Source organism: Mytilus edulis, chromosome 11 (assembly GCF_963676685.1).
Source record: "Mytilus edulis chromosome 11, xbMytEdul2.2, whole genome shotgun sequence".
Taxonomy (NCBI): Eukaryota; Metazoa; Mollusca; class Bivalvia; order Mytilida; family Mytilidae; genus Mytilus; species Mytilus edulis.
Genome location: NC_092354.1, coordinates 13,988,457 through 14,013,666, shown reverse-complemented (window position 1 = coordinate 14,013,666; position 25,210 = coordinate 13,988,457). Strand labels below are relative to the sequence as shown.

At 33.0% G+C, this 25,210-nt stretch overlaps 1 protein-coding gene across 1 annotated transcript; it reads right to left on the bottom strand.

The window, feature by feature from the left end:
* Positions 1-11,389: 11,389 nt before the first annotated feature.
* Positions 11,390-24,929, bottom strand: LOC139494757 (uncharacterized). The gene is made up of 5 exons (XM_071282957.1): positions 24,752-24,929; positions 21,982-22,221; positions 20,088-20,153; positions 15,669-15,911; positions 11,390-11,717 (listed from the first exon to the last, which is right to left on the bottom strand). The coding sequence occupies exons 1-5, from the start codon at positions 24,861-24,863 to the stop codon at positions 11,476-11,478; spliced, it is 903 nt and encodes a 300-aa protein (XP_071139058.1). The 5' UTR covers positions 24,864-24,929; the 3' UTR covers positions 11,390-11,475.
* Positions 24,930-25,210: the final 281 nt, after the last annotated feature.

Below are 25,210 nucleotides of genomic sequence, written 5' to 3'. Positions count from 1 at the left end.
TCCTTTATTTCAGTTAAAAGTATAAAGAAACCATATATTTATAGTAACTGTACTGATAAGTCGTTGAGAGTTCAACTGTTTATTGGTATAGACCTCCGGAGAGGGTTAAAAACTGAAAATACAAAAGAACAAACATAAGCATACTATTGAGTCAATAAATGTCAAAAGTAGTACATTCACAAAGAAAATGGTTACATAGTTCAATACAAGTAACTCTTGTACACTGCACTTCGAAAAACAACATCAATATATCAGAAAAAGGTTACACGGAAGTATCTATATATGCAATAAAAATGACAGGTTGCATATGTCATTGACTGTAGTTTTCATATCGTGCACGATGAAAAATTACATACGTTAAAACTGTGCGGTACTGTAGTTCTAGAAGATTCGAGCGTGATCCTTGTCTACATCGCTAAAACACACAATCGAACCCTAGTATGTGGGATTGACAAACAATGGATGGAATTTAAGGGGCAAATGCATACATAAAAAATACAAACGGTACTGTAAATTCACAACAGCAATATTTTTTCATGTCGTGCGTAAGTGAGCACCAATAATCACAAATCAGTTTGCATAAAATGTATAGTTCAACAATATGCACAACGATATAAAAAATGAGCACAAATATAAAGGGTAAACTTACTCTAGTGGTGGATTAAACTTCAAATAGAAAAAACAACGTGCTTCAGTTTTGACAAATATCGAGGGATAAAAGAGATTAGGGAGTGAAATGATACAAATAGGACAACATGGTCAATTCGGCACTTCACCAAAACAGTACAGTAACTTTCATAGTAATGCATCCAGACCTGCATAACACGTCAGGAAAGCCATGTATACAACACAAGATGTTTTACTATCAAATAATTTATTAATATTGATTAATTCTATGGTCGCACATATTGTGCTGTATGTTGCTGAGGTTTTGGGGTATTCTAAAAAAAAATTATATTATGAAATCTTTGCTCATAAAGTGTTTTAAATATCTTATTAAAAAAAGGGAACAACCAAATGTGCTATTTAAGGAATACTTGGTAGGGTACATTTGTTCGTTAGCATCTAAACAATACTTGTTTAATTTTCATAAACGTTTTGTAATAGGTTAAACAAGAAACAATGTCTCATACATTTTAGGAAATGCTTTCATGCTAACTTAAAAGAGCGACTTTTGTATTCCATCACAATATTTTCATGCATTTCACGAAATCCAAAGTCTGAATCAGGCATGACTTCCGCCATGTTTTCGTTATTGCTGATGTAATCAAAGTACGGCCTATGCGTTTTGTCGTCCGGGTCGTAGTTATAACATTGAATAGTAGCGCAAAAATCGTTGCTCTTTTTTACCAGTTTATGTGTCTGGTACCAGTTACGATCGACCCACGTGATATCACCTTTCATTGCATCAAACTCTTTCAGAGGCTTAGAATCTGTAGCACATACGTGTTTATTGTAAATCATGAAATGTATTGAACCAAAAAAAAAATAATGATGGCATTTGCATTTCCATGATTATGAACTGGACTGTAATGTCCTTTATGCCATATTTCTAAAACTTGCTTTTTCTTCTAATCTTTTATTCAGAATGCATCCTTTGGTTTCTATACTGTATCGAATCGCATCTGACAGAAGCACTCCAGTGACATCTTGAGAATAGTTTGAACAACAACCTGTTATATTTTCATATAACTCCCTGCACGCACCAGGAAGACTAGCTGAGAAGATATAATTGCCTTCGTCCAGATAGAAAACATTGACTTTTGAGCTGTCCATGATCTATGGCAAAATATTCGTAACGAACGGGTCTTTTCCAAATTCTACATATTCCTCCTTAACACCTAATTCGCCGCCTGAAAAGGAAAGAAGTATTTTGATAATTTTCCAAAATGAATTTTTCAGATATTCAAGCTAAATGAGGTTATATTTCGTATCATGCCAGAAAACATCAGGTATGCGATACGTGTTTTGCTATGCGATATCGGGTATGCGATACGGGTTTAGCTATGCAAAACGAGATATGCGATACAGGGTAGGTGATACAGACTGGAAAAAAAGACCTTTATTAGATATTCAAAATTGCTGTATTCAGTACTAAATACATGATAAACAAAGATATTGTCTGTTGTTTTACATATATGCCTTTATATCTCCCAGGTATAAATGCATGTTTGTACATGAACACATGTATATTGCAAGGTAAGTAACAAGGAATAGTGTATACATTGACTCTACTTTAGCTATGTTGCGCTTAACAATTAATGTCATAGAATTCCAAAGGCTGTACTGCGTAGGACTGTCTTGATCTTACTATAAGTTTAAATAAACGCTAAGGTTCATCAATGTTGAGTGACTTCGTGAAACTTTTTGTTTTGAAATATATATAATATGACTGTTTTTTTAGCTAAAAAAAAGAACTTTTCCGATCATCAAGACAACAACCCTTACAATTTCCGTTTAGAAATATTTTAGGCAATATATAGAGTTTACTTTTGAGTTTCAATCTAACATACATACTGAAGCACACTTACGGGTGCGGGAGTTCTCGCTACATTGAATAACCATTGGTGGCCTTCGGCTGTTGTCTGCTCTATGGTCGGGTTGTTGTCGCTTTGACACATTCCCCATTTCCTTTCTCAATTTCATATTTAACAAATCCAGAAGTTCGTATTTTCTCACAAATTTCTTGTCTTCTGCATTGAAGTATGGATGCAGATTTTCTCTTATTTTCTTTCCTTCCTGTGGTTTGATTCACTGCAGAAAGTCATGAAGAATGATAGTGGTCTCTTCCATTCGGTACCCGTGTTACCTATACATCTGTATTGGAATAGTAGAAATGTAGTTTGTAGGGTTAAAAATAATAATATTACCTGGCTTTAGTCTACCATAAGTGGCCTTTGCGTTTGTGATGACTCATCAGCATGAACTTGTAATTTTTATGGAAAATCGGACGTTTCGTTGTTTTCAATAGTGGCTTATTTGACAACCCACTTGATCGTCGATGCGTATGTAATGACATATAAGACGCTTCATTGTTGTGTTTATCCTGTTTATATAAAGATCCATCCAATGTTCCATTTGACAGTGGTGAATTTTTGGACGACATCATTTTGCGCCTAACTAAAGATGTGACTATTACCTACAAACATAGACAACAACGGATAAAACAACAAATCCATGTTTATAATAGTGATTGTTTAATTATTCGATAATTTTACTATCGAAATTGAATAAATCCCCTTATCCACGAATAACTAAGTCATCGTACTTGAACATCCGAAATGAGTTGTCAATAAAAGATTTGAAAGCGTTTAATAAATTCAAATATAGAGACTTAATGATTAAAGAAATGAAAGAAATCACACCAGATACAAGTGATATCATTATTAGAACATCATGTCACTATATCTCAAATGCCCTGAACAACGAAAGCCAGCGTTTAAAGGGTGAAAGAAAACTTAACATAAACAAAAAAAACCAAGTCCAATCACGGAAACGATTCAGTTTGAGCTTTTAAATTCCTTTGACCAGCTTAGCCTGGATCAGCTCAACACACCATAAACACCCACCGCCGGTCATCATCAGCCAGAAACCTCTTCTGACACAAGTATGGAGGAACTACCTGATGATGGTATAACATTAGAGAAACAAGTAGTCAAATCAAATAGCGAGCAACAACAGGCTATTTATGATATAGAAATCAATGAAACGGAAGTTTTGATTCCAGCAAAAACAAAAATAACCAGCGATAATTCTAAAGTGACAACACAGAAACGAAAAACAGCAAAGAACAAACATGCGATCAATGAAAATATGTGCATATGCCAACAACCACCTGCAGGTGATATGATTCAGTGTAATTGGTGTCAATAATGGTATCACAATAAATGTTTGTCGGTAAATAAAGATGATAATGTTGCTTTCTGGATCTTTGTACAATGACGCACTTTGTATAAAGTAGTGTAATCGCAACTGTCATCCGTTATACAGAACAATACTGATTTAGTTAAGGATATATCTGTAAAGACCGATCAAATTCAATCCTAACTAACAGAAAATAGTCGACTGCGTGATCTTGTCAATAAAGCTAAGTCATCATCACTAGCTTTTACTGCTCGACTCGTAACAGTGATTCCGACAGTGATGACGATAACAGGGTCTGTAACATAAGCAGTAGATCAAACTACACAAGATCTAAACGTGCATCTCTGCAACCTTCCCAAAAACCGAAACCAAGTGGTACCTTGTTTATGTGAAGTTCAATTATTCGCAGCATTACTCAAGATCGTTTTGTCCTTGACATTGAACCAAAATGTGTTTGAGGTGGAAAGGTAAACGACATAACAGCCGAATTGCTGAAATAACCAAAAGACACCCGACTAGAAAACGTCATTCTTCTAGTCGGTAGTAATGACTGTCTTGATAAAAATGTCCACCTCGACGTATTTTATGAGGATTACATGACAATGGCATTAAAGGCAAAATCGGTAAGCCAGAATGAAGTGGTATCAGGACTGTGCCCACGGTTAGACGATATATTCGGAAACATTAGTAAAGCATCCTACAAAATATTGCCAATGATGAAACACTATGTAGACAATGACGACAAATTCCGTCTATCAAATGGCTCTATACATGTTAATATGTATGAACCTGATGAAGTTCACTTGGCCAAAAACCTTAACATTAAATACTTGGAACCAAAGTTTGATCATGATCGTGCTCTGAAAGAAGAAACAGATCTATGGATTATACTTTCAGCAAATGTCTAACAATCGTAAACCCTTCAACGGACGACAGGCGGATAGTCCTTCCAATAAGAATTCGTATAAGAAGTCGTCCAACGCTAGTAATTATAATAAAACGCGTCCAGACAGTAGGAACCCGGGAAGACAAAACAACCATTATCACATGGACCGAAGGCAAGATAAACAATATCATAGTTTAGACAATCGATCGTTCTCGTTGTATGGTGATTATAATAGGTCTGCTGGTCACTCACAAACACCAAATAACTATAGAAAAATAAAAGACACTCATGATGACATTTTCTGTTGGTATTGTGGCGAATCTAGCATTTCGACTTCTGTCTGTAGGCATGGTACTTATGTTGTTTGTCATAATTGTAATGAACCCGGCCATTAGGCCAAGGTATGTAAATTTTAGGTTACTGGCCAAGAAGAGAGTGCCGGAAAGTTTGGCAATTCTGACAGATCCTATTGATAAAAGTAAGAAAATGCATGCAATAAAATATAGTCATCATAGACGCGGAAAGAAAACTAGTCGTCGCTCTCATGGTAAGACCATTCTTAATATCGACTATCTCAATATTCGTGGTATGACGTCAAAAATACATGAAGTAAACAAACATTTGAAAGATAATAATGTTGGTATTTTTGGTTTGGTTAAAACATTTAAAAAAATATATATCAATCGACCACCTAACTTAGATACATCTTTTTGTTGGGTTGGGAAAACGCGACAAGGTAGTTAAGAAAAAGATGGCATAGCAAATCAGATTCATATGAACGGCTTTGGACTTTAACGAGAAGAAATAACGTGAAAACGGCAACAGGTGTAGTTTATTTTCCGAACGACAGAACAAATAAATCTAACACATATGAATTAATGTTCCAATTACTAGACGAAACGTCTCGTTTAAATGGGGTATGCAGTACTACTCGTGCGCGATTTCAACGGACGTTGCGTTGGTGTTTGCGAGTATTCAGGTAAAAATAAACTATGTAGTTTACCGTCATACAACGGGAATCACTTATTACAGCTCATTGACGCAAGTCAAATGACAGTCGCAAATACAATGAATTGCTCTACGGATCATTTCCGATGCTTTATTAAAAATCAGAGGTCCGCAATATATTATGTATTTTTGACAAAAAGCTTGTCAGAAAATGTCTCTAGTCTTTTCATAGACGATTCAGACAGGTTCGACTTGCCCAGAGACCATGTTTTGATAAGATAAACTCTAATTTGTAAACCTATTGTACAGAATAAGACACAACATAATAAACCCGTTTGGAAAATAAATGATAAAACAGACTGGACTCGCTTCCAGAAAAAAACTCAATGAAAATATGAGCCAATTTACCAAAGAAAGTGACAAAATAAACGATGCAAACCGACTCTTGGATTTATGAAAAAATGCGGTAGAAAAAATTTGCAATGTTAGCTATCGGTAAAGATAAACCCGTAAAAGATTACAAAGACTTCTGGGATAAAAAAAACTTGATTTTTTTTTTAAAATAAAGGCAACAGTAGTATACCGCTGTTCAAACTCATAAATTCATGGACATAAAACAAAATCGGGGTAACAAACTAAAACCGAGGGAAACGCATTAAATATAAGAGGAGAACAACGACATAACACTAAAATGAAACACACATAGACAAAATCCCACGAGAATAACAAATTTAACATATATATAACATCACAACCAAATACATGAATTTGGGATAGACAAGTACCGTGACACGTCTTATCGCAATGTCAATTTACACTCAAAAATAAGAGAAAACTAACGACACAACGTTATAATGTAATACACACAGAAACGAACTATAATATAACAACGACGCAACGTCAATAGATTAAACTGCACCCATAATAAATGTCATGCTCATGATGACGAAATTGGCAAAAGACTGACAGAATTTTATTAATCGGAAAGTACAAGAGGCCATCAAACGAAAAGAACCCTCAGTTAAAATCTGACAATTTAATGATAAATGTATCAATGCAAAAATCAAATAAAAGTTTTTTTTGGAATTTTCTGAAAATAAATTGAACTGATACAGGTCCTATAGAGCTAAACGATCCACGTGATTCGGATAAAGATTAACGGATAAGGATGAGATAAATAATGTCCTTTCCAAGCATTTTAACTCCATAGGTTCCTTTCAAAATGAAAATGATGAACTTGAAAAAGATGGTAAAAACCTTATTACAAATATTGACGAAAATGTATTAATATCAAATTCTCCTCTATCGGTTACTTTCGACGAAAAAAAATTTCACAGACTTTGAAAAGTTTCAAATCTGGAAAAGCCTGTGGAACTGATGACATTCCTAACGAATTTCTTAAATATGGTGGGGACATCTTGTTAAACTCCCTTGTTCATATTTTTACAAAAATTACAGATCTAGAAATAATTCCAGATGAATGGCATAAAGGAATCATTATACCCATACACAAAGGTGGTTCTACAAACTCTCTTAGTAACTACAGAGGTATAACTCTCACAGCAAATGTATATAAGGTATACTGTAAGCTAATTGAACGTAATCTTATAGGTTATATTGAAGATAAAGGGATACTTGCGGAAAACTAAGGTGCTTTCCGAAAAGACAGGAGGGTGGTGGATCACATTTTTACACTTAACGGAATTTGTTCGATGAAAAAGTCAAGGAAGGAAAAGACTTGTCTTGCCTTCCTTGTTCGGCTTTCGATAATGTTTGGCGGGATGGACTGTTGGACTCCTATGGAAAAATGGTAAATGCTGGAAGATTATACGGGCACTATATAAGAATGTTAGGAATAAAGTCCTTCTTGGTAATTATGAGTCTGAATGATTCGATCAAGAATTTGTTCTTAAACAAGGATGCGTCTTATCTCCTAACCTTTTCCGTTTTAATGACTGACCTATACGATATGCTAAAGGATTTAGGTATAAGCATCGCTTCTGAGTTAATTAACTGTCTCTTATTCGCTGATGACATTGTCCTGTTAGGAAACACGGAAGATGAGCTACAAATTCTTTTAAACATAGCTCATAAATTTGTCTCAAAATGGAGCTTACAGTTTAATTCATCCAAGTCGAAGATTCTGGTTACAGGTAATAAGAAAAAATATTCAACGGAAAATAAATCATGCAATTCGTATTTTAGGTGAACATGGGGATTTTACTCGTATAAAATTTTGACATTCTCTGTGGATGTCGGCTATTCGACCATCACTGACGTATTAATGTTCAGTATGGTTCCCGTCATCCCAGAAATAAAATTGAGAATGGAAATGGGGAATGTGTCAAAGAGACAACCCGAACATAGAGAAGACAACAGCAGACGGTCACCAACAGGTCTTCAATACAGCAAAATTCCCGCACCAGGAGGTGTCCTTCAGCTGGCCCCTAAACAAATATAAATACTAGTTCAGTGATAATGAACGCCATACTAAACTCCGAATTGTACACAAGAAACTAAAATTAGAAATAATACAAATGAACAAAGGCCAAAGGCTCCTGACTTCGGACAGGCGCAAACATACGGCGGGGTTAAACATGTTTATGAGATCTCAACCCTCCCCCTATACATCTAGCCGATGCAGAAAAGTAAACGCATAACAATACGAACATTACAATTCAGTTCAAGAGAAGTCCGAGTCTGATGTCAGAAGATGTAACCAAAGAAAATAAACAAAATGACAATAATACATAAATAACATCAGACTAGCTACTAGCAGTTAACTGACATGCCAGCTCCAGACTGTATCGAATTACTAGAAAGTTTTCAATATAAAGTGGGGAAAATCATCCTAAACACAAAAATGAATATACCTAAATGTGCGCTTCGAGCTAATTTGTCTGGGAGTCAGTAAATAGATGTATGGATAGACAAAGAATTGCATACTACGCTATATTAAAAAACCTGCCCAATAATCGGCTGTCTAAAATTATCCTAAATGAAATTATACCTGTTAAATGTAATTGATGATTATATATAGAAAATATCGAAACTATTCTACAGCCTGCGGGTCTTGACCATTATGCAAATGGAAACATAAACGTAAATATCTTTAATAAATTTTATGGTATCGAAACGACCAATACTCATTTATCTAATATTTTAGGAAAGAGTAGCCTAAACTTGTACCAATCCTTTGTGGTTGTTAAACGTAAGCAGCCATATCTATCAAATGTTGACGACTTTCACTCAACAAGCTAAGGCTATCATTTTTTTTAGCAAGAACGAATTGTCTGCTTATCAATTAAACGCTTCAACGAATGAATCTGATAACAAATAATGAGTGTCAGTTATGTTCCTCAAATGCGACTGAGAATATCTTTCACGTTATGTTAAATTGTCCTTCTTTCTAGGTTATCATAACAAGAACAAGTACTGACATACAAGCATGTTTCGAGAGTTTAAAAATGGATTTCTGTTTTTCAGAGTTGCCGCCTTTATCACAATTACAGTTCATGATAGGTGATCTGGGTTACTCAAGACTTAGGTACTAGTTTAGATAAGATCGTGAAAAAATAACTTGTAGACGTTATGAATGGACGTTCTTTTCTACTTGATAACATTTCTAACGTATAATATTTTGAATTATGTGCGATCGTTTTTAATTTCAAGATAATTTTTTTTTAATCTTTTATGGACGAAAGATTTCTGATTATATATGCATACAAAATTGTCGCTTAAATGTACTTTTACGAAATAACCAATGTATTATGATATTTTAACGTTTATTGTATTTATAAGACTTTTAAATATTTGCAAGTATCTTGTACCATTTTATTACAATCATATAATGTTGTTTGTAAATACTATGATGTGTATTTTAGATGACGCAGGTGTGAGTACCCCGCTGGCGCTTGCCCTCGTTGTAAAGGGGTAGTTTCACAATGATATATATAATATATATATATGTCAGAATCTTTTTCCCTAATGATTATCGAATAAATTCTCATTTTTGATTTACCGAAATTCTGCATGACATATTCTTCGTAGTAGTAAATTTATTCCGGAGATCAAATCGCATATGAAAAGTTATATGAGGTTGTCAATTTTTCTAATACATGTTAGCACATTTTGATCAGCCTGATAGCTAAATTTTTCTTTTTTTTACTTGGCCAATCATATACTGAGATCTTCAGCCACCAGATGCTGATAGACTAAAGCAGGTTTGGTCTGGACATCGAAATGTTGAAAAACAATTTTTAGATAGCGTCCTTTGATTTTTGAATGTAAAAAGACATTAACTTGAGCTTTTGATTCGTTATATTCACACACCATTTTTAATTAAGTTGATTTTCATGTGACAAGGCGTGTGCAAATAATAGAAAGATTTCGAAAATTGAAATATGGTGAGGACTATGAGTTTGACTGTCCCTCTAGGATCTGTCGCCCCTCTTTTAAGTACTGGAGTTAAACCAGAAAGAACTGGCAATGGGAAACCGTGATGAAAAAAAGAAAGGTGAAAGGAATACAGTATTCATGGTTCTGACAAAAGATAAATCATTGTTTTTTTTGTAAAAAATGGCATTTTGTGCGACTGTAGTACAAGCGAGAGGTTAAGCTAGACACAAACCGAAGTTAAATCAACCATTGTCTACAAAAGAAAATAGCTGTACCAAGTCATGAATATGACAGTTGTTATCAAATTTTTTTGATGGGTTTGAAGTTCAGATTTTGCCATTTGCCTAGGAACTTATTGTTGTTATTTTACTTTTTAATTTTTATGCAGTAGTATTTTGATTGAAAATTTCTGTGACGACTGTTTCTAACAAAGAATACAATAAAATATTTATTTCTGTATGTTTTAATATAAACACGTGTAAGGGCTATTTTCTTTATCAAATTTTTCTTGTATTTTTTGTGTGCATTATGTGATGGCATCCCAGTATTCCCAAGGTTTTTGTTTTAAAATATGAAGTTCAATAGTTTGTATCCTTGTTGTCTGAACGATACAGTAATGCGTGTTACTAGAACATGTAACTACTGCTTAGCAAATTAAGAATTCATTATGTGTGGGAACCTCTTAAAATTGTGTTGAAATGAAACCATAGCCAAGTGTATACTTAAGCCGAGTTAAAACATTTAACGCATTGAATGTCACCTACGGATATTCAAAAACGAATATTGAATGTGAAAATCGAATGTTTAAAATAACCATCATTAATAATTGTCATAAATGTATGAAAACTGTTTGGTTTAAAAAAAATAACAGAAACACATATAAATATATAAAAATATACAAAATTTGTAATTCGCAGACAACATTTCACATAATTTAAACAGTTCAGCTGGTAAATGATTTAATTTTTTGTTTTTATCAAAGATAGTACTAGGTACATATTGGCATTATGGTTTCAAAAATTAAGTCAATGAAATGGCTCAATCTATGAATTTGACATTGCGGTCCAGAAACAATCGACCGAAAAGAACCATTTACTAGAATACAGTTTGAAGCATTGTAAACTATCATTAAATAATTCAAAAGGTTTTGTATCAGATACACTTAATATAAAGTTGATGGGTAAAAGCTCTGTATGCTTTTAATGATAAGAACAACTTTTCACTGTCTATTTGTAAAAGTAAACGCCTTCTTTTGAGATCTTTTCCAAGTGAATTATTTGATCATGTTTGCCATAGGTGGACCAGCAATATTTAATGTTTATCTGATTTGCTAACATCTTTGACATTCAAAATTGAACCGATACAATATCTTTCCAACGCTATTTTGAGCAAACAACACACAATACTTCTGTGTCATGTATATATGGCGGACATTTTAGTGACCCGCATTGTGTTTTTACAGGATAAAATAATTTTCCATTTTCGTTGTTAGATCCACCTGGTATAGCTTCAGCGTCTCTATCTACACAGGCGAATTCTGATGCAGCAGCATGCCTGTGGTATCCTGACATTAAAATTCCTTCGTATTCTTTTGTCCATCCATTGTAACAAGTTTTCCTTCCTGAAATATTTCGTTCAATAAAGTGGATAATTTTGACCATTTGGTTTTAATTTAAACATATTGTATAATAGGTACAAGGTACGACATGAATGACCCAGTGATTGCAACTCGCGTGAAACCCACTAATTATATATCACAGCATGGTCTCCAACAGTGAGCAAAATCCATACACAGCTGTTAAATACCCTGACATAATCAAATTCAAAACACTTCAAACGAAAAAAATAACTTCCCATAAATGAAAAAACAATAAACGAAAATAAGAAACAAGGAATTTTGGTCCTCAATACTATTCAACCTCGTATTTTATTTAGCCTTTTAACATTTATTTATTCGAGCGTCACTGATGAGTCTTTTGTAGACGAAACGCGCGTCTGGCGTATTAAATTATAATCCTTGTACCTTTGACAATGTTTGATAACTATGTAAATACAAAATGTTATCATGGTATCTATAATGAGATTATATACAACAGGCAGCACAAAACCACAAATACTAAATCATTGGCTCCTTACTTTGGATAAGGTATTTACAATATATACATGGATTTAACTTGTGTGTAATCGATAACTTCGGACAAAGGTATTACAGTACAACATTCGCACATACTGATAAACAATATGTTGGAAATAGCTTGACTAATGACATCAGCACGACGATTGATTGAATTTTGGTGTTTTAACGCCGCTTTTAAGCACCACATTTAGGCTATTTCTTGGCGGCCAATCTTTATTGGTGGGGGAAGCCGGAGTGCACGGAGAAAACCACCGACCTTCGATAGGAAAACTGACAATCCTATTCAATTAAGATTGAATTCGCTTGCACCTGCACGAGCGAGGTTCGAACTCACAACCTCAGTGTTGACTGGCTAGTGATTACAGTAGTAACAACTTTGACCAATCGGCCACCGAGGCCCCTCATTAGCACGAATAACAAAAGCAAATATCATAGATACGAACAAAAATAAGTAACGATCTAAGAGTACTCCCGATTAATGAGAACTAGTTTTAAGCAATCAACAACGTTACCTTATAAATACATACTTTCTATCAGACATGTGGGAACATTACATTACTGAGAACTAGTTTTAAGCAATCAACAACGTTACCTTATAAATACATACTTTCTTTCAGACTTGTTTTAACTAAAATATGCACAAGGTATGACACACAATTTGTTATAAAAGATAATAACTTAATTTTGGATGTAACGCGTCTTCAGATTCGCTGACAGTGTTTTGTTTATCATCTCATAGATATAGTTTTGACATGTGACCATGAAGTCATCAACGTTTTTTCATGATTTACGCTGGTTTTAAATGGAATTTAGAATTAAAATATAAGAAATGACTGTAATATGTTTTCTGTCTATTCGAAAAAAAAACACCTTTAAATATGTAGTGCGCACTTTAAAATAACCCGCTACGTGGGTTATTCAGTGTGGACCACATTTTTGATGTTATTTCTTCATAGACAGACCAAATATCATGGTCATACCTTAAACAAATACGTAACATAAGAGTATTCATTTAATGCATGCATGTAAACAATACCTAAGTTTGACATGTTAATGGGGTAACTATTAGCTTGTTATGATTGACCGGGACTTAATATGTTCTCCTGGAAAAGGGGATGGGTTGTACACATGAAATCAACCTTGCAAACGAACAATAGTTTTGTAATAAAAGAAATTCACTGACAAAAAACGGCAGTATAAATGAGTGGCGAAAGATATCAGAGTGACAGTCAAACTCCTAGATTGAAAATAAGCTGACGGCTAAAAAATGACAACGCCATGGCTAAAAAAGAAAAAGACAAACAGACAAAAAAAAACACACAAGTCAAAACATAGAAAACTAAAGACTAAGCCACACGAACCGCACCAAATTCTTAGGGTGATCTCAGATACTCCGGAAAGGCAAGCAGATCCTTCCCCACATGTGGCACCCGTCGTGTTGCTCATGTTATTACAAACCCGGTATATAGTCTAATTCGTTAGATCACATTAGCATAAAGGTAAGGGGATACTAGTTACGACATAAGGAACATATCCGATATCATCTGTGAAACGGTTATTCCAAGACGGATAACCAACTCGTGATGGCATCCGTAGAATTTACGAAGGGATGATTTCAACTTAACTATTTGGAACTCTTGGTTTAATAGCTTCCTTGTGAGTAGCAACATCAAGGAGGTCATAATAGGAAATACAAGCCCGGGTATATCTTATCAATTGTGAGACATAGAATCCGTATGTAGGCGCTGCTGGTATGTTGCAACATAGAAATAAGGTGTTCACAATTGGGAAGCTGAAATAATCTCTTTTGTCGCAAAGTTTTGTTTTCAACCGACCCTCATTGTCAATTTCGAGGTGTAAGTAAAGATATGAGACGGACTAAACTGTGTCTGTTGTATCCTGGATCTTAAGTTTGACAAGATAGATGAGTTCAACGTAGTCACCAAATTTTGAATCATTTCGTGAGAGAACATCATCTGTATCGCGGAAAGTAAAGTTAATGGCTATTGCTAGCTTCTTATCTTTCTTCCTGAGAAGTTCCTGCATGGAGTAAGCCTCATAATAGTAAAGAAAACAGTCGGCGAGAAGAGGGGTACAATTGGTTCCCATTGGAATGCCGATAATCTGTTGAAAAACACTGTCCTCAAAACGTAACAAATATGTTGTCAATCAAGAAATCAAGCATATTGATTTGTCAGTTTCAGAGGATATTTTGTTTGAATCAGAGTGATTCTTTACAAAGTAAGATTTATCCCTCCCTAAGACAAGATACTTGTGACTACAAATAAGGTATTCTGTTAAGAAGGGTTATTTTAGAACGCGAATTATCTGTAGAATACCTTATAACCAGATATCGTCTAATAGCTAAACAAAAACTACACAAAGGCGAAAGAATAAGCCTAGTGAAAAAAACCAAATTGTTCTGGAAACAATTACGAGTCGTTCTTGAATTCTAGATTATTGTTAAGGATCGGATTTTGGTTAACTCAAAGTCCCTTCCAGTGTTAAGTGATATGATTCTTACACGGAGACCAACACACTTTGGTTTCTTTGAGGTTTTTTTTCGAAATTAAGAAAATCATTTGTTACTTCCGTTTTGACGAAGGTGACGTTCCGGTATAAAATGATATGTTACTGTTTGCTGATTTAAAAAAGTGATGGAAAAGTTTTGATAAAGTAATGAAACGAAAAGTTCAAATTAACCATTTGAATGATAATTTTTAAAAGAGGAACGAAAGATTCCAGAAGGACAGTCAAACTCACAAATCAAAAATAAACTGACAACGCCATGGCTAAAACGTAAAACGTCCAGTATAAATATTAAACAAATTATTAATTGATAGAATTAATTTAAATGACCCATCTGTACAATCCAGAGAACATGAACAATTTATCATTAACAGAAGCTCGAAAAAGAAAGAGGGAGGGCGACCTATACTTTCTTTTGTTCCTCCCAACAACTTTATTTGTAATTAAAAACATTCAAGGACGTCAACAACCGCTTTTTCCTTTTATTAGCTTCCTTTCTTTCTTTGGACCCAGGAAATGCAGGCTTTCTGTATTTGGTGTGTATTCATTTTGCTTTAGATAGTAGGAAAACGAACCAGGGTCTAAACATTCGTTTAATTACATGTAAAATGAATTGTATTTCCGTTTCATTTAAACAAGCAATCATTAACGATAATTTTGAAAAATGAAAAAAAAATGAAAGAAAGTCTAAGGTCGAGATATTTCTGGAATATTAATGTTAGACACGGTGGAAAACAAACAAAAACTAGGAACTTTCGGTTTAATGACGTCCTTGTGAGCAGATTTCTAAAATGGAAATTATGATAAAAGCATGCAAGCTCTGGAATATCCTGTCAACTAGATATACATATAAAATAAAAATACATTGTAACATTTAAAAAAAAAAGCTTTGTCAAATAAGCTAACCTGGTATCATGATTGATGATATTTTTTCTTTAGCTAGGCATGCTGCACAAGCAACGTCATGTTCAGCAATACCAGACCTGATTCCTTGTGGTTGGTTAAAGTCAAATACTTCATATTCTGTTCCATACAGATAAGCGTAAAGATCATGTGTTTTCAGAGGCTGTGCCGCGTCCGGGTGATTAGGTAAACATATATAGTTCACACTTGCCCCTGAATGCAAATGGTTTCCACCGCCTACTTGGCCTGTTGAAAAATAAGTGTTTAAATAATTAATTGCTTTTGTTTTCTTGATCAGATAAATAAATCATTTCGACATTCTTTTTATGAATGAGGAACACCGATTGACACACGATTAATTAACATAAAGGCCATCATTGCAACAGAAGCATTGTGACATTAAATCCACGAGGGAATGCATGAATGTGAAAAAATTGTCTGAATAAAAACTGAAGTTGCTTTTATTCCATTTTAGTGGAAAAAAGAAAGATACTTATATTTTAGGTATAAACGACATACATGTCGATAATATTGGGTTAATTATTTGTCGTGCAGTTGTTATTCGTGTCTTTCATTTTAAATGTAGCTCTTTGCACCATTAATCCTTTAAGGTTGTCCAGTAGAGAAAGCTGATAGAATTTTTCTTTTTCCTTTATAAAGTGCAAATAAGTTTTTGGTTAACGTATTCATTTCCAAGATCGAAACCCTACTCAGCGTCACACGTAGAACATACACAAATTGATATATAAAACAACCGCAATGAAACTCATTTATGTAGAAAAAGAAACAAAACTTATCATAGTAATTTAATATAGAATGACTGACTCCCTGGTATCGTAATAACGGGTTTGTCTCAAATATGGATGGTCGTTGGTTTGATCCAAAGCCGGGTAAAATCAAAGACTATAACATTAAAAGGTAAAATGAGAAGACGAATTAATGCCACTTAAAAGAAGTAAAAACAAAATTATTAAACAGTACGTCTTCCTGTATCAATATTCTTAAATAATTCGATATTGAACGCATATCTTAAATAGGCTCTCTTACACATGTTCAATGTATAAAGTTTGTGTGATTTGTCGCTAAACACATTCAGTAGACTCTTGAAAATGATTGTATTGCTTAACGTATGTACAGAAAACAATAAGTAATCAATCTTTTCAAGAATCATCGCTTTGCAAATATTCTTAACTGTTAAGATAATGTACACGTTCGGTTTTAAACCTTGACGATCGTTGTTCATGCGGTATTAAAAAGAATGCGTCCTTGTGAAACCTATCGAAATATAGATTATATGGGACGCATTTAACTATATTTCTAAATGCATTTTTATTGTTATAAATGGTAGGAAAACATTAAAAAGATGCCAAGTTCAACATTTGGATGAAGCAGCTATAACTCGTTGTGCATAAGTGACGTATTTATATTCAGTATGAGGACTGGGGTTTTGTTCGTCTTTTTTGTAGCTAACGAAAACAATAACGGATTGTTGATCTTCCTAACTTCCTTAAATGACGCAGGATTTAATGTGTGATTCACTTTTAAACGTCAATTCAAATGTCTGTATTTATATATTCCAAATAATGATTATTGCATATTAAACAATATAATATTTAAACAATGTTGTTTGAGCATTTGTCGGTCTAGAACAACAACATATTTGTCGGGAAAAGTGGACAAAAGCATTATGTCAGCATCTTCATTATTGACTGCTTGAAAGTGAAAAAAATACGTGGTAGACTATTGAAAATTTAGATAATTTAGATAAAAAAAATAATTATATTGATTGATTGTTGTTTGCTTTTCGCCGCATTAGCACAGAAAGGCTATATCGCGGCGAGAGCTAGTTTGAATATTATAACAATTTAAGGTAAATTTTAAAATCAGACAAAAGGTCTTTCAATAAACTAAAATTCTAGACTAAAGCAAATTGATTATTTACAACAACAAAAAAACCACTAAGATACGTGATAAAAATTAAAATCGTTTTAAATATAACAACATTTTTTTTATATTTTATAATATATTCCAATTTCTTTTAAGAATGAAACAATATTTGCAAATGGAACATTATTAAATAAATCATACATATTAATGACATTGAAATGCTTCTTACGAATATCAGCAAAGTCAATACAATTAATTAAAACATGTTTAATAGTATACTTGCAGTTGCAAGGTACACATTGTGGTTCACCTTCATTTACCTAAATTAGGTTTAATTTCATGTAATTTGTTACCATCTCTCTTACTCTATTCATATTTCAAAATAATTATAATGAGATGAAAAAGCAAGGTTTTTCAACGATAAACAACCATTAATAAAATTGAGAATGTAAATGGGGTATATGTCAAAGAGACAACAACCCGACCATAGAGTAGACAACAGCCGAAGGTCTTCAATGCAGCGAGAAACTCTCGCACCTGGTGGAGTCCTTCAGCTGGCCCCTTAGCAAATGTGTTACTAATTAAGTAATAATGAACGTCAAACTAAACTGCGAGTTTTACTCAAGAAACAAAAATTAAAATCATACAACACTAACAAAGGCCACTGGCTCCTGACTTGGGACAGACGCAAAAATGCGGCAGGGTTAAACACGTTTTTTTTAAATCCTAACCCTCTCCTATACCTCTAGCCAATGTAGAAAAAACCAACGCACAACAATACGCATACTGAAACTCAGTTTAAGAGAAGTCCGAGTCCAATGTCAGAAAAGGTAACAAAGGAAACTAAACAAAATGACAATAATACATAAATTAACAAAGGACTACTAGCAGTTACTAACATGCCAGCTCCACACCTCTTTTTTTTTTATTCAACAATAATATATCACATGCTGTTAACAGATTTCGTCACTGGTACAGCTATTTCAGTAAAGATCCCTGTATTTTAGTACCTTAAGACCAGGGTATCTTCAGGTAGTATATTTATAATTTTGTTAGTTTATATATTATATGTCATTGATACATTATTTATTCTTTTACAAATATAACTCTGAATATGAACTTTATATATATTGTTACTATCTGATATATGTTGAGAATAACGGGTTATTTTTAGCGTGTTCCGAATTTGGTTTGTGGTTTAATGTATTTCTCTGTTGTCCGGTATAACGGTAAATTCATTTGTTATTTTTTGTGTGGATTAATTTCTTTCACCACGTGTTTGCCAAATTTAAATGAATTAGCCACGGATGGTAGTTTTACATAAGAATCTTGTTCTCATGATATATTAAGCATAATTTGCATATCCTACGAATAATCTAAAGTTACAGTATATACATTTGAGGAAGAAGTACTTTCACTTTCAAAACTCATTGAAATAATTTGAAAAAAAAAAAAAAATCATCTATCAAACAATTTAAGTACAAGGAGTTCTGTAAAATACACATAATATTACAATATTGACAATAATGCTGTCAAATATAAGAATATATCTTTTCTAGTACCCCTTATCCTTCAATATTAATATATATTTTTTTTGTAATAATAATCCTATTTTAAATTCTGACCTAAAACATTAATAATTGATATTTTGTGTTTTATGTTCTGACAAATAGTGTATTTTGTGTATAGTAAACACAATAACTGTAAGTAAAAAGTTTATTTCATAATAATGTTCATCAATAATTAAATATCCCCAGGTTAAATTTTTTTCAGTGAGAATGTGTCTATCAAACTTAACTAATTCGAGTATCTTCCCCAAAAAACTCATCTAAAAAGTGGCATGTTACAAAACAATGTTTATAGTCTTCTGTAACGTTACAAAAATTACAATGAGAGTTATGGCGTATTTTCCATTGTTTTAATAAAACTTTGTTTGGAAGAATAAAGTGTAACAATTTCATCTGCACATTTTCAGTTTATTATCTTTGAAATAATTGTGAATAGATTTTTGCACATATCGAGCTTCAATTATTATGTTTTCACATTTTAAAAATTCTATTCCACTTATGATACCCTATTGGAACTTCTTTATCATATTCGATTAAAATTGAATATAATTTTTCTAGTTTATGTTTCCAATAATCTTTTCACTTATATATAGTGAGTTATTTGCTCCAGACCTCAATTAAACTGATTGAAAAGTTATGGCTCCACCATACACAAGAACATAACCCGTGTCATGCCAACAACTAGAATAAATATGTTTAATTCCGATGCAAAGACCCTATAAGTGAATCAATATTAAAGCCAAAATATGCAATCTTTAATGACATGACAACGTATCGTAACCATGTCCCTTCTAAGTAAGTTTGTTTAAAGGTTTTGTTAGCTTTTGAGGTGAATACTGACATTTTTGTAGATACATAGAAGACCTTAAATGAAAGCAATTTTATGAAAAACTCAAGTTGTTTCTCTGAAATTATCACTTCGCGTCCATTTGTAACAAGCTTTGTTCCTACACATACATTAATTTACCTGAATATATTGTTTCAGTACTGGGTCCATCACATTTTGCCTTACCCCATCTGATGTATGTCACCCCTGAAGAAAAAACAAGAAACTTGGAGCAAATGTTTTTATAGGAATGTTGAATGAAATATGTGTTTTCAGCCGTATATCACCTTCACTGGTGATGCAATTGATGGATATGTTTTAGAGTTGTCACTATTTCAGACGTACTTATCAAAATAATTATTTTCAAGTATCTCAATTCTATATTGTATTGAAGAGGAAAGATAACACTAGTCTACCGAAAGCTGAATTACCAGTTCTGTATCGGTGCTTTGGATTGGAGCGCTGGACACAGTGCAGATAATGTTGCTTCGATATCCAAATAGCATGAGTTCCAACCCCGGTTAGGGAAGAACCAAGTTTCTGCAAATTTGCTGATTTTACATTGTTGTGCTGTTATTTAGAGTAATTGTATATATGTATTATGTAGACTTGTATATCGACGTGTTATCGAGAGAGAATAACATATTTCATGAAGTTGTCACATATTTGAACGTGCATCGTCTACAACTTACGATACTAGTATAACACACACAAGAAAAGTTTTAAATTTCTAAATATGTATACAATTATACTGATAGAAGATAGTTATATTAAAGTGATAACATCCAATGACTCAAAAGACAAATAGATGTAAAAACATAGAATTACCTGAATACCCAAACCAAATCGTAACGTTATACACAAAACTATCTTCAAGACTTAAGTAAATATGTTCAACTTTAATAGACGATTCTTTGAGACAAATATTTTAAACAACATCAGTGATATATTTTGTGTATGCCATTTGTTAAGGCACTTTCCATTTTGAATTCTCTTTTGAATTTTTATGTAGGCTATCCCACCTTTTTTGTTTTTATCAAATTGGTAATATTTAGTTATCAATATGCATGTGTTCTTCGATTTCATCTCATAGGAGTCGTAAAATGAAAATTGCAATCAATTTTTGTTTTTCCTAGAATATTTTTACTTCTTATTACCTGTCGGAACATGTCTGGCTGATATGTCTTTCATATTTTCATTCACATTCGCACACATAAATTATAAGTGCTTCAACAAACCCATTGAAATAACTTGATAAGGTTAATTCATTTTAGTTGGCTTCTTCAATTAATTGCTGGGGAAATTTAGACACAAAACTGACACTGTCTTTTTTTTTGTTTAAACTATAAATAACAAAGACCATTATGAGTATTTTTATATGGGATCCATAAGCATTCAAGTAAACAATTAACAGTTAATCTACATTGGCAAACATTTTTGGTCATCGATGCTCTTCAACTTCGTACGTTGTGGCCTTTTTAACATTTTTTTATTCGTCAGCGTCACTGATGAGTCTTTTTGTAGACAAAACGCGCGTCTGGCGTAAATATAAAATTCCAATCCTGGTACATATGATGAGTTATTTACACCAAACGTCGTGAAAACACAAATACTAAAGTGTTTTTTTTTACATGATTTGTAAAACAAACCCAATCCACCAAACCATTTAAATAGTAGTTATCAAAGGTGTTAGGCTTATAATTTGATACGACAGACTCACGTTACGTCTACATAAGACTATAAGACTAATCAGTGACGATCCGATCAAAATAATCAGGAAGTCATACCAATATAAAGTTGAAAAGCAATGATTACCAAAAATTACCAAAAGTTATGCCAAATCAGGATAAGGTAATCTATGTCTGGGATAAGAAAATCATTAGTATTTCGAAAATTCACATTTTATATAAACAATAAATATATAAATATACTAAACTTTCGTCAGTATTTCACGTGTTGGTTACATTAGCGTGTTGACCAAGTCAAACATATGTAAAGTATATTAGTTATGATTACTTATAATATAGCGCCGAACCTTTTTCATTTGACTTGAGTAGTTGATTTTCCACTTGAGCCAATTTTGTTGATTCTGTGTTTTGTTGACTTTCTAGTTCAGCTTGTTTTCTTGTTCCAGCATTTAGTTGATTTTCTACTTCAATAAGTTTTCTTGTCCCTGCGATTTGTTGATTTTCTATTTGGGCTAGTTTCTCTGTCTCTGCTTTTGTTTGGTCCTCTTTACTTTTAGATACTATCTTTAATGCATCGAGCTCCTTTTCTATCAAAAAAGTTGCATATCATATTAAATTTTAAAGACATCAATTTGGCCGAGTACAAAAATCACAGAATGAGAGTTCATTGATATTGGCACGATCCAGATGCATTTTATAGAGTTATTCACATATTCATACAGTCAAACAAAGTATATAGATAATGATTTGTGAAAATGTCGTCATGATCAGATAAATGCACTTGCGGTTTTTGCGCAGGACGCTTCTTTTTCACAGTTTATTTTAAACATAGTTTTAATATACGCTTTTATTTATATATTTACATTTGACCTAAGTTTGGTTCATCTGTGTCTAAACGCACACTGATTAGGCTTGGCCTAATTACACACCTTTTGACTATTTTTAAATAGTGGTCAATCGAGTTCTTCGGACAGGTTTGGCTATTCTTAAACAGTGGTCAGATGAGTTCTTTGGACACGTTGTAATTTTATTTCTGCTTGGGATTTTGGTGTGGAAGGATGCCACACTCGTTATAGCATTTCATATTTGATACTAGAACATACCCGTAATATTACGGGTCCGTGACTGAATTAAAGTATATAACTATGCGCAAGCCTTATTTTAGTATTAGTATTGTCATCTGATAAAGTCATGCCGATTATAAGATACACAGTTTTTTCTCTGCTTTCAAATCTTTCTGTTTGAACCCGTCGACTGAACTGGAACTTATCAATTATTGGTAATATTAATTATTTGGAAAACAAAAGGTCCTGGAATCGAGTATTTTTTTAATCAACAGCATTGTCATATATTAGTTATAAAAAAGTTGAATTATTTGATTCGCTGTTTTACGTCATGCCCTCTAACAAATTGAAGTGTATATAGCCAAGGATTTGTAAACAAATCCTTGATATAGCATATTAATCCTGAATACACCGTTTGGTGGTGCGTCTGGCAGATGCGGAACGTACAGATAAGGTAATAGGTTACAGGTGAATATACTATTTGTATCGGTATCGGACTCGACCCGGAACTTCTTAATTATTGGCAATATTAATCACGTGGAAAACAAAAGGGCCTGGAGTGGTGTATTTTTTAATCTACACCTTTGTACTATATTAGTTATATATAAAGTAGAATTCTGTGATTCGTCATTTTTACGGGATGACGGCTGACAAATTGGACCTCGTAATTTTAGTATTATAGATATAAATTTAACCTACAATGGTTCTACTGTATATAGTGCATCAAATCCGGGGTAAGTGTTTTATTCTTACATATATTTATACTTTTCTGTGTGTTACTTTTGCTTTTCAAATTTCCGAAACTTTCAGACTTCTGCAGACAATTTTCCATTAAGTAAATTGTACAATTTATAATGCTTTGTAAACGGATTTAAAGATATGAAAACAATGTTTTATATTCAGATATATGCGGTTTTACTAGTGAACAAGAACAAGATTGTTAATTACGGGTAAAAATTGAATGTACGTGATATTTATGTGTACAAGGTTCCGGATTTCCTTATGTACGTGAAACTATCATGCAAATTATGATATTTTTTACAGTATGACACATTTTGCTACATATAAAATGTATGTGCGTATTTATCTTCGTAAATTAATAGAATACATATGTTCATTTTATGAACGTGAGATTATAGAGTTCATGTTTTTGTTGCATGAACGTGCAAGTAAAATGCATATCTAAATTGATAATCGTACTAAAGAGTTTGTACAATTATATTATTATTAGGTTCCAGCCTGCAACAGAGTAATACAATGCTGCGGTGTTAAGGAGTGGTCATACAGATTGAATGCAATCATACATTATACAACAAACACAATATCTACGTATAATAGTGGAACTGTCGTGCACGATGCCATAACCGGCATAACGAACTAACATATAGGGAAGTAATCTGGATATACAAACTACCGAAGCTGTTGGACTATTTATTTGGACTTTAAATGTTTATAATAATTTGATGTAATTTTTCTTCTTAATTGTTTTTTTTTGTTTGTTTGTTTATTTAATAATGTATTTATTCTAATCGTTGATTCTTTGGTCAATATTGTAAAATAGCACTGAAAGACTTATCCATCCGTCCGTCCGTGACAGATATAAAGGATATGTAAGGCATAGAACAATCAGACAGCAATCCGAAGACCAAAATATCTGATGTTTTCCTTTCAACTGTAAACGGGTAAATAGTTTGTCAATTAGTGAACATAACACTTGCTTGGGTTTGTCGATCCTACTCGCTTATCTAGATATATATACCTTTAACGTGAATGTTCAAATAAAAAACATATGAAAAAGTAAAATCACAAAAATACTGAACTTAGAGGAAAATCAATTCGGAAAGTCCATAATCACATGGCAAAATCAAATAACAAAACGCATCAAAAACGACAGAGATGGAAAAAGCCCTATACATAAAAGCCAATATTTATAATACTTATGTTTGCAATGTCTTGACAAACTACTATCTTTTCATTTATGTTTTGCTTAACTTTAAAGAAGTAAAAATACTAGTGTTACACAAAGCCTTGTACTTGTTTTACTTCTCATTACCTGTTAGATCATGCTTAGTCGACATTTTCCCCATTTTCCTTTCAATTTCATACACGTACATAGCCATCAAAGCTACAACAATAGCATTTATGAATACTTGCAAATAGTCCATGTCGTTCAAATGGTTTCCTCAATTATTTGCATAAATCAAACAACCATGTTATGAGGTCAATTACTATGAATCAGTTAAAACCAAGGGGAATAATTCAAATTTAAATTCAAAGCAGTCAGGTAAGACGAGGAACGTACAGTGGACATTTAACATGTTTAAACCCAATGTGTATACACACATAATTAAAGGTATTCAACATGGTAGTACTTCAATGATTTATTACACGACTTCATTCATCAAAAAGTTTAAATAACCCTGTATATTTGAATTTCAGCCACAGAACAGGTGTGGTGAATGGAAGTGGAAAATATTTAAATGTATATGTAATTGTAATAACAGCACACATA

Bases quoted from the DNA above. Each gene is read 5' to 3' on its own strand.
- LOC139494757 (XM_071282957.1), bottom strand. From the start codon at position 24,863: ATGGACTATTTGCAAGTATTCATAAATGCTATTGTTGTAGCTTTGATG. The intron at 22,222-24,751 runs GTAATGAGAAGT...CTTTTTTGATAG, and splicing joins GACTAAGCATGATCTAACAG to AAAAGGAGCTCGATGCATTA. The intron at 15,912-20,087 runs GTAAATTAATGT...ATTTTTCAACAG, and splicing joins TACTGAAACAATATATTCAG to GCCAAGTAGGCGGTGGAAAC.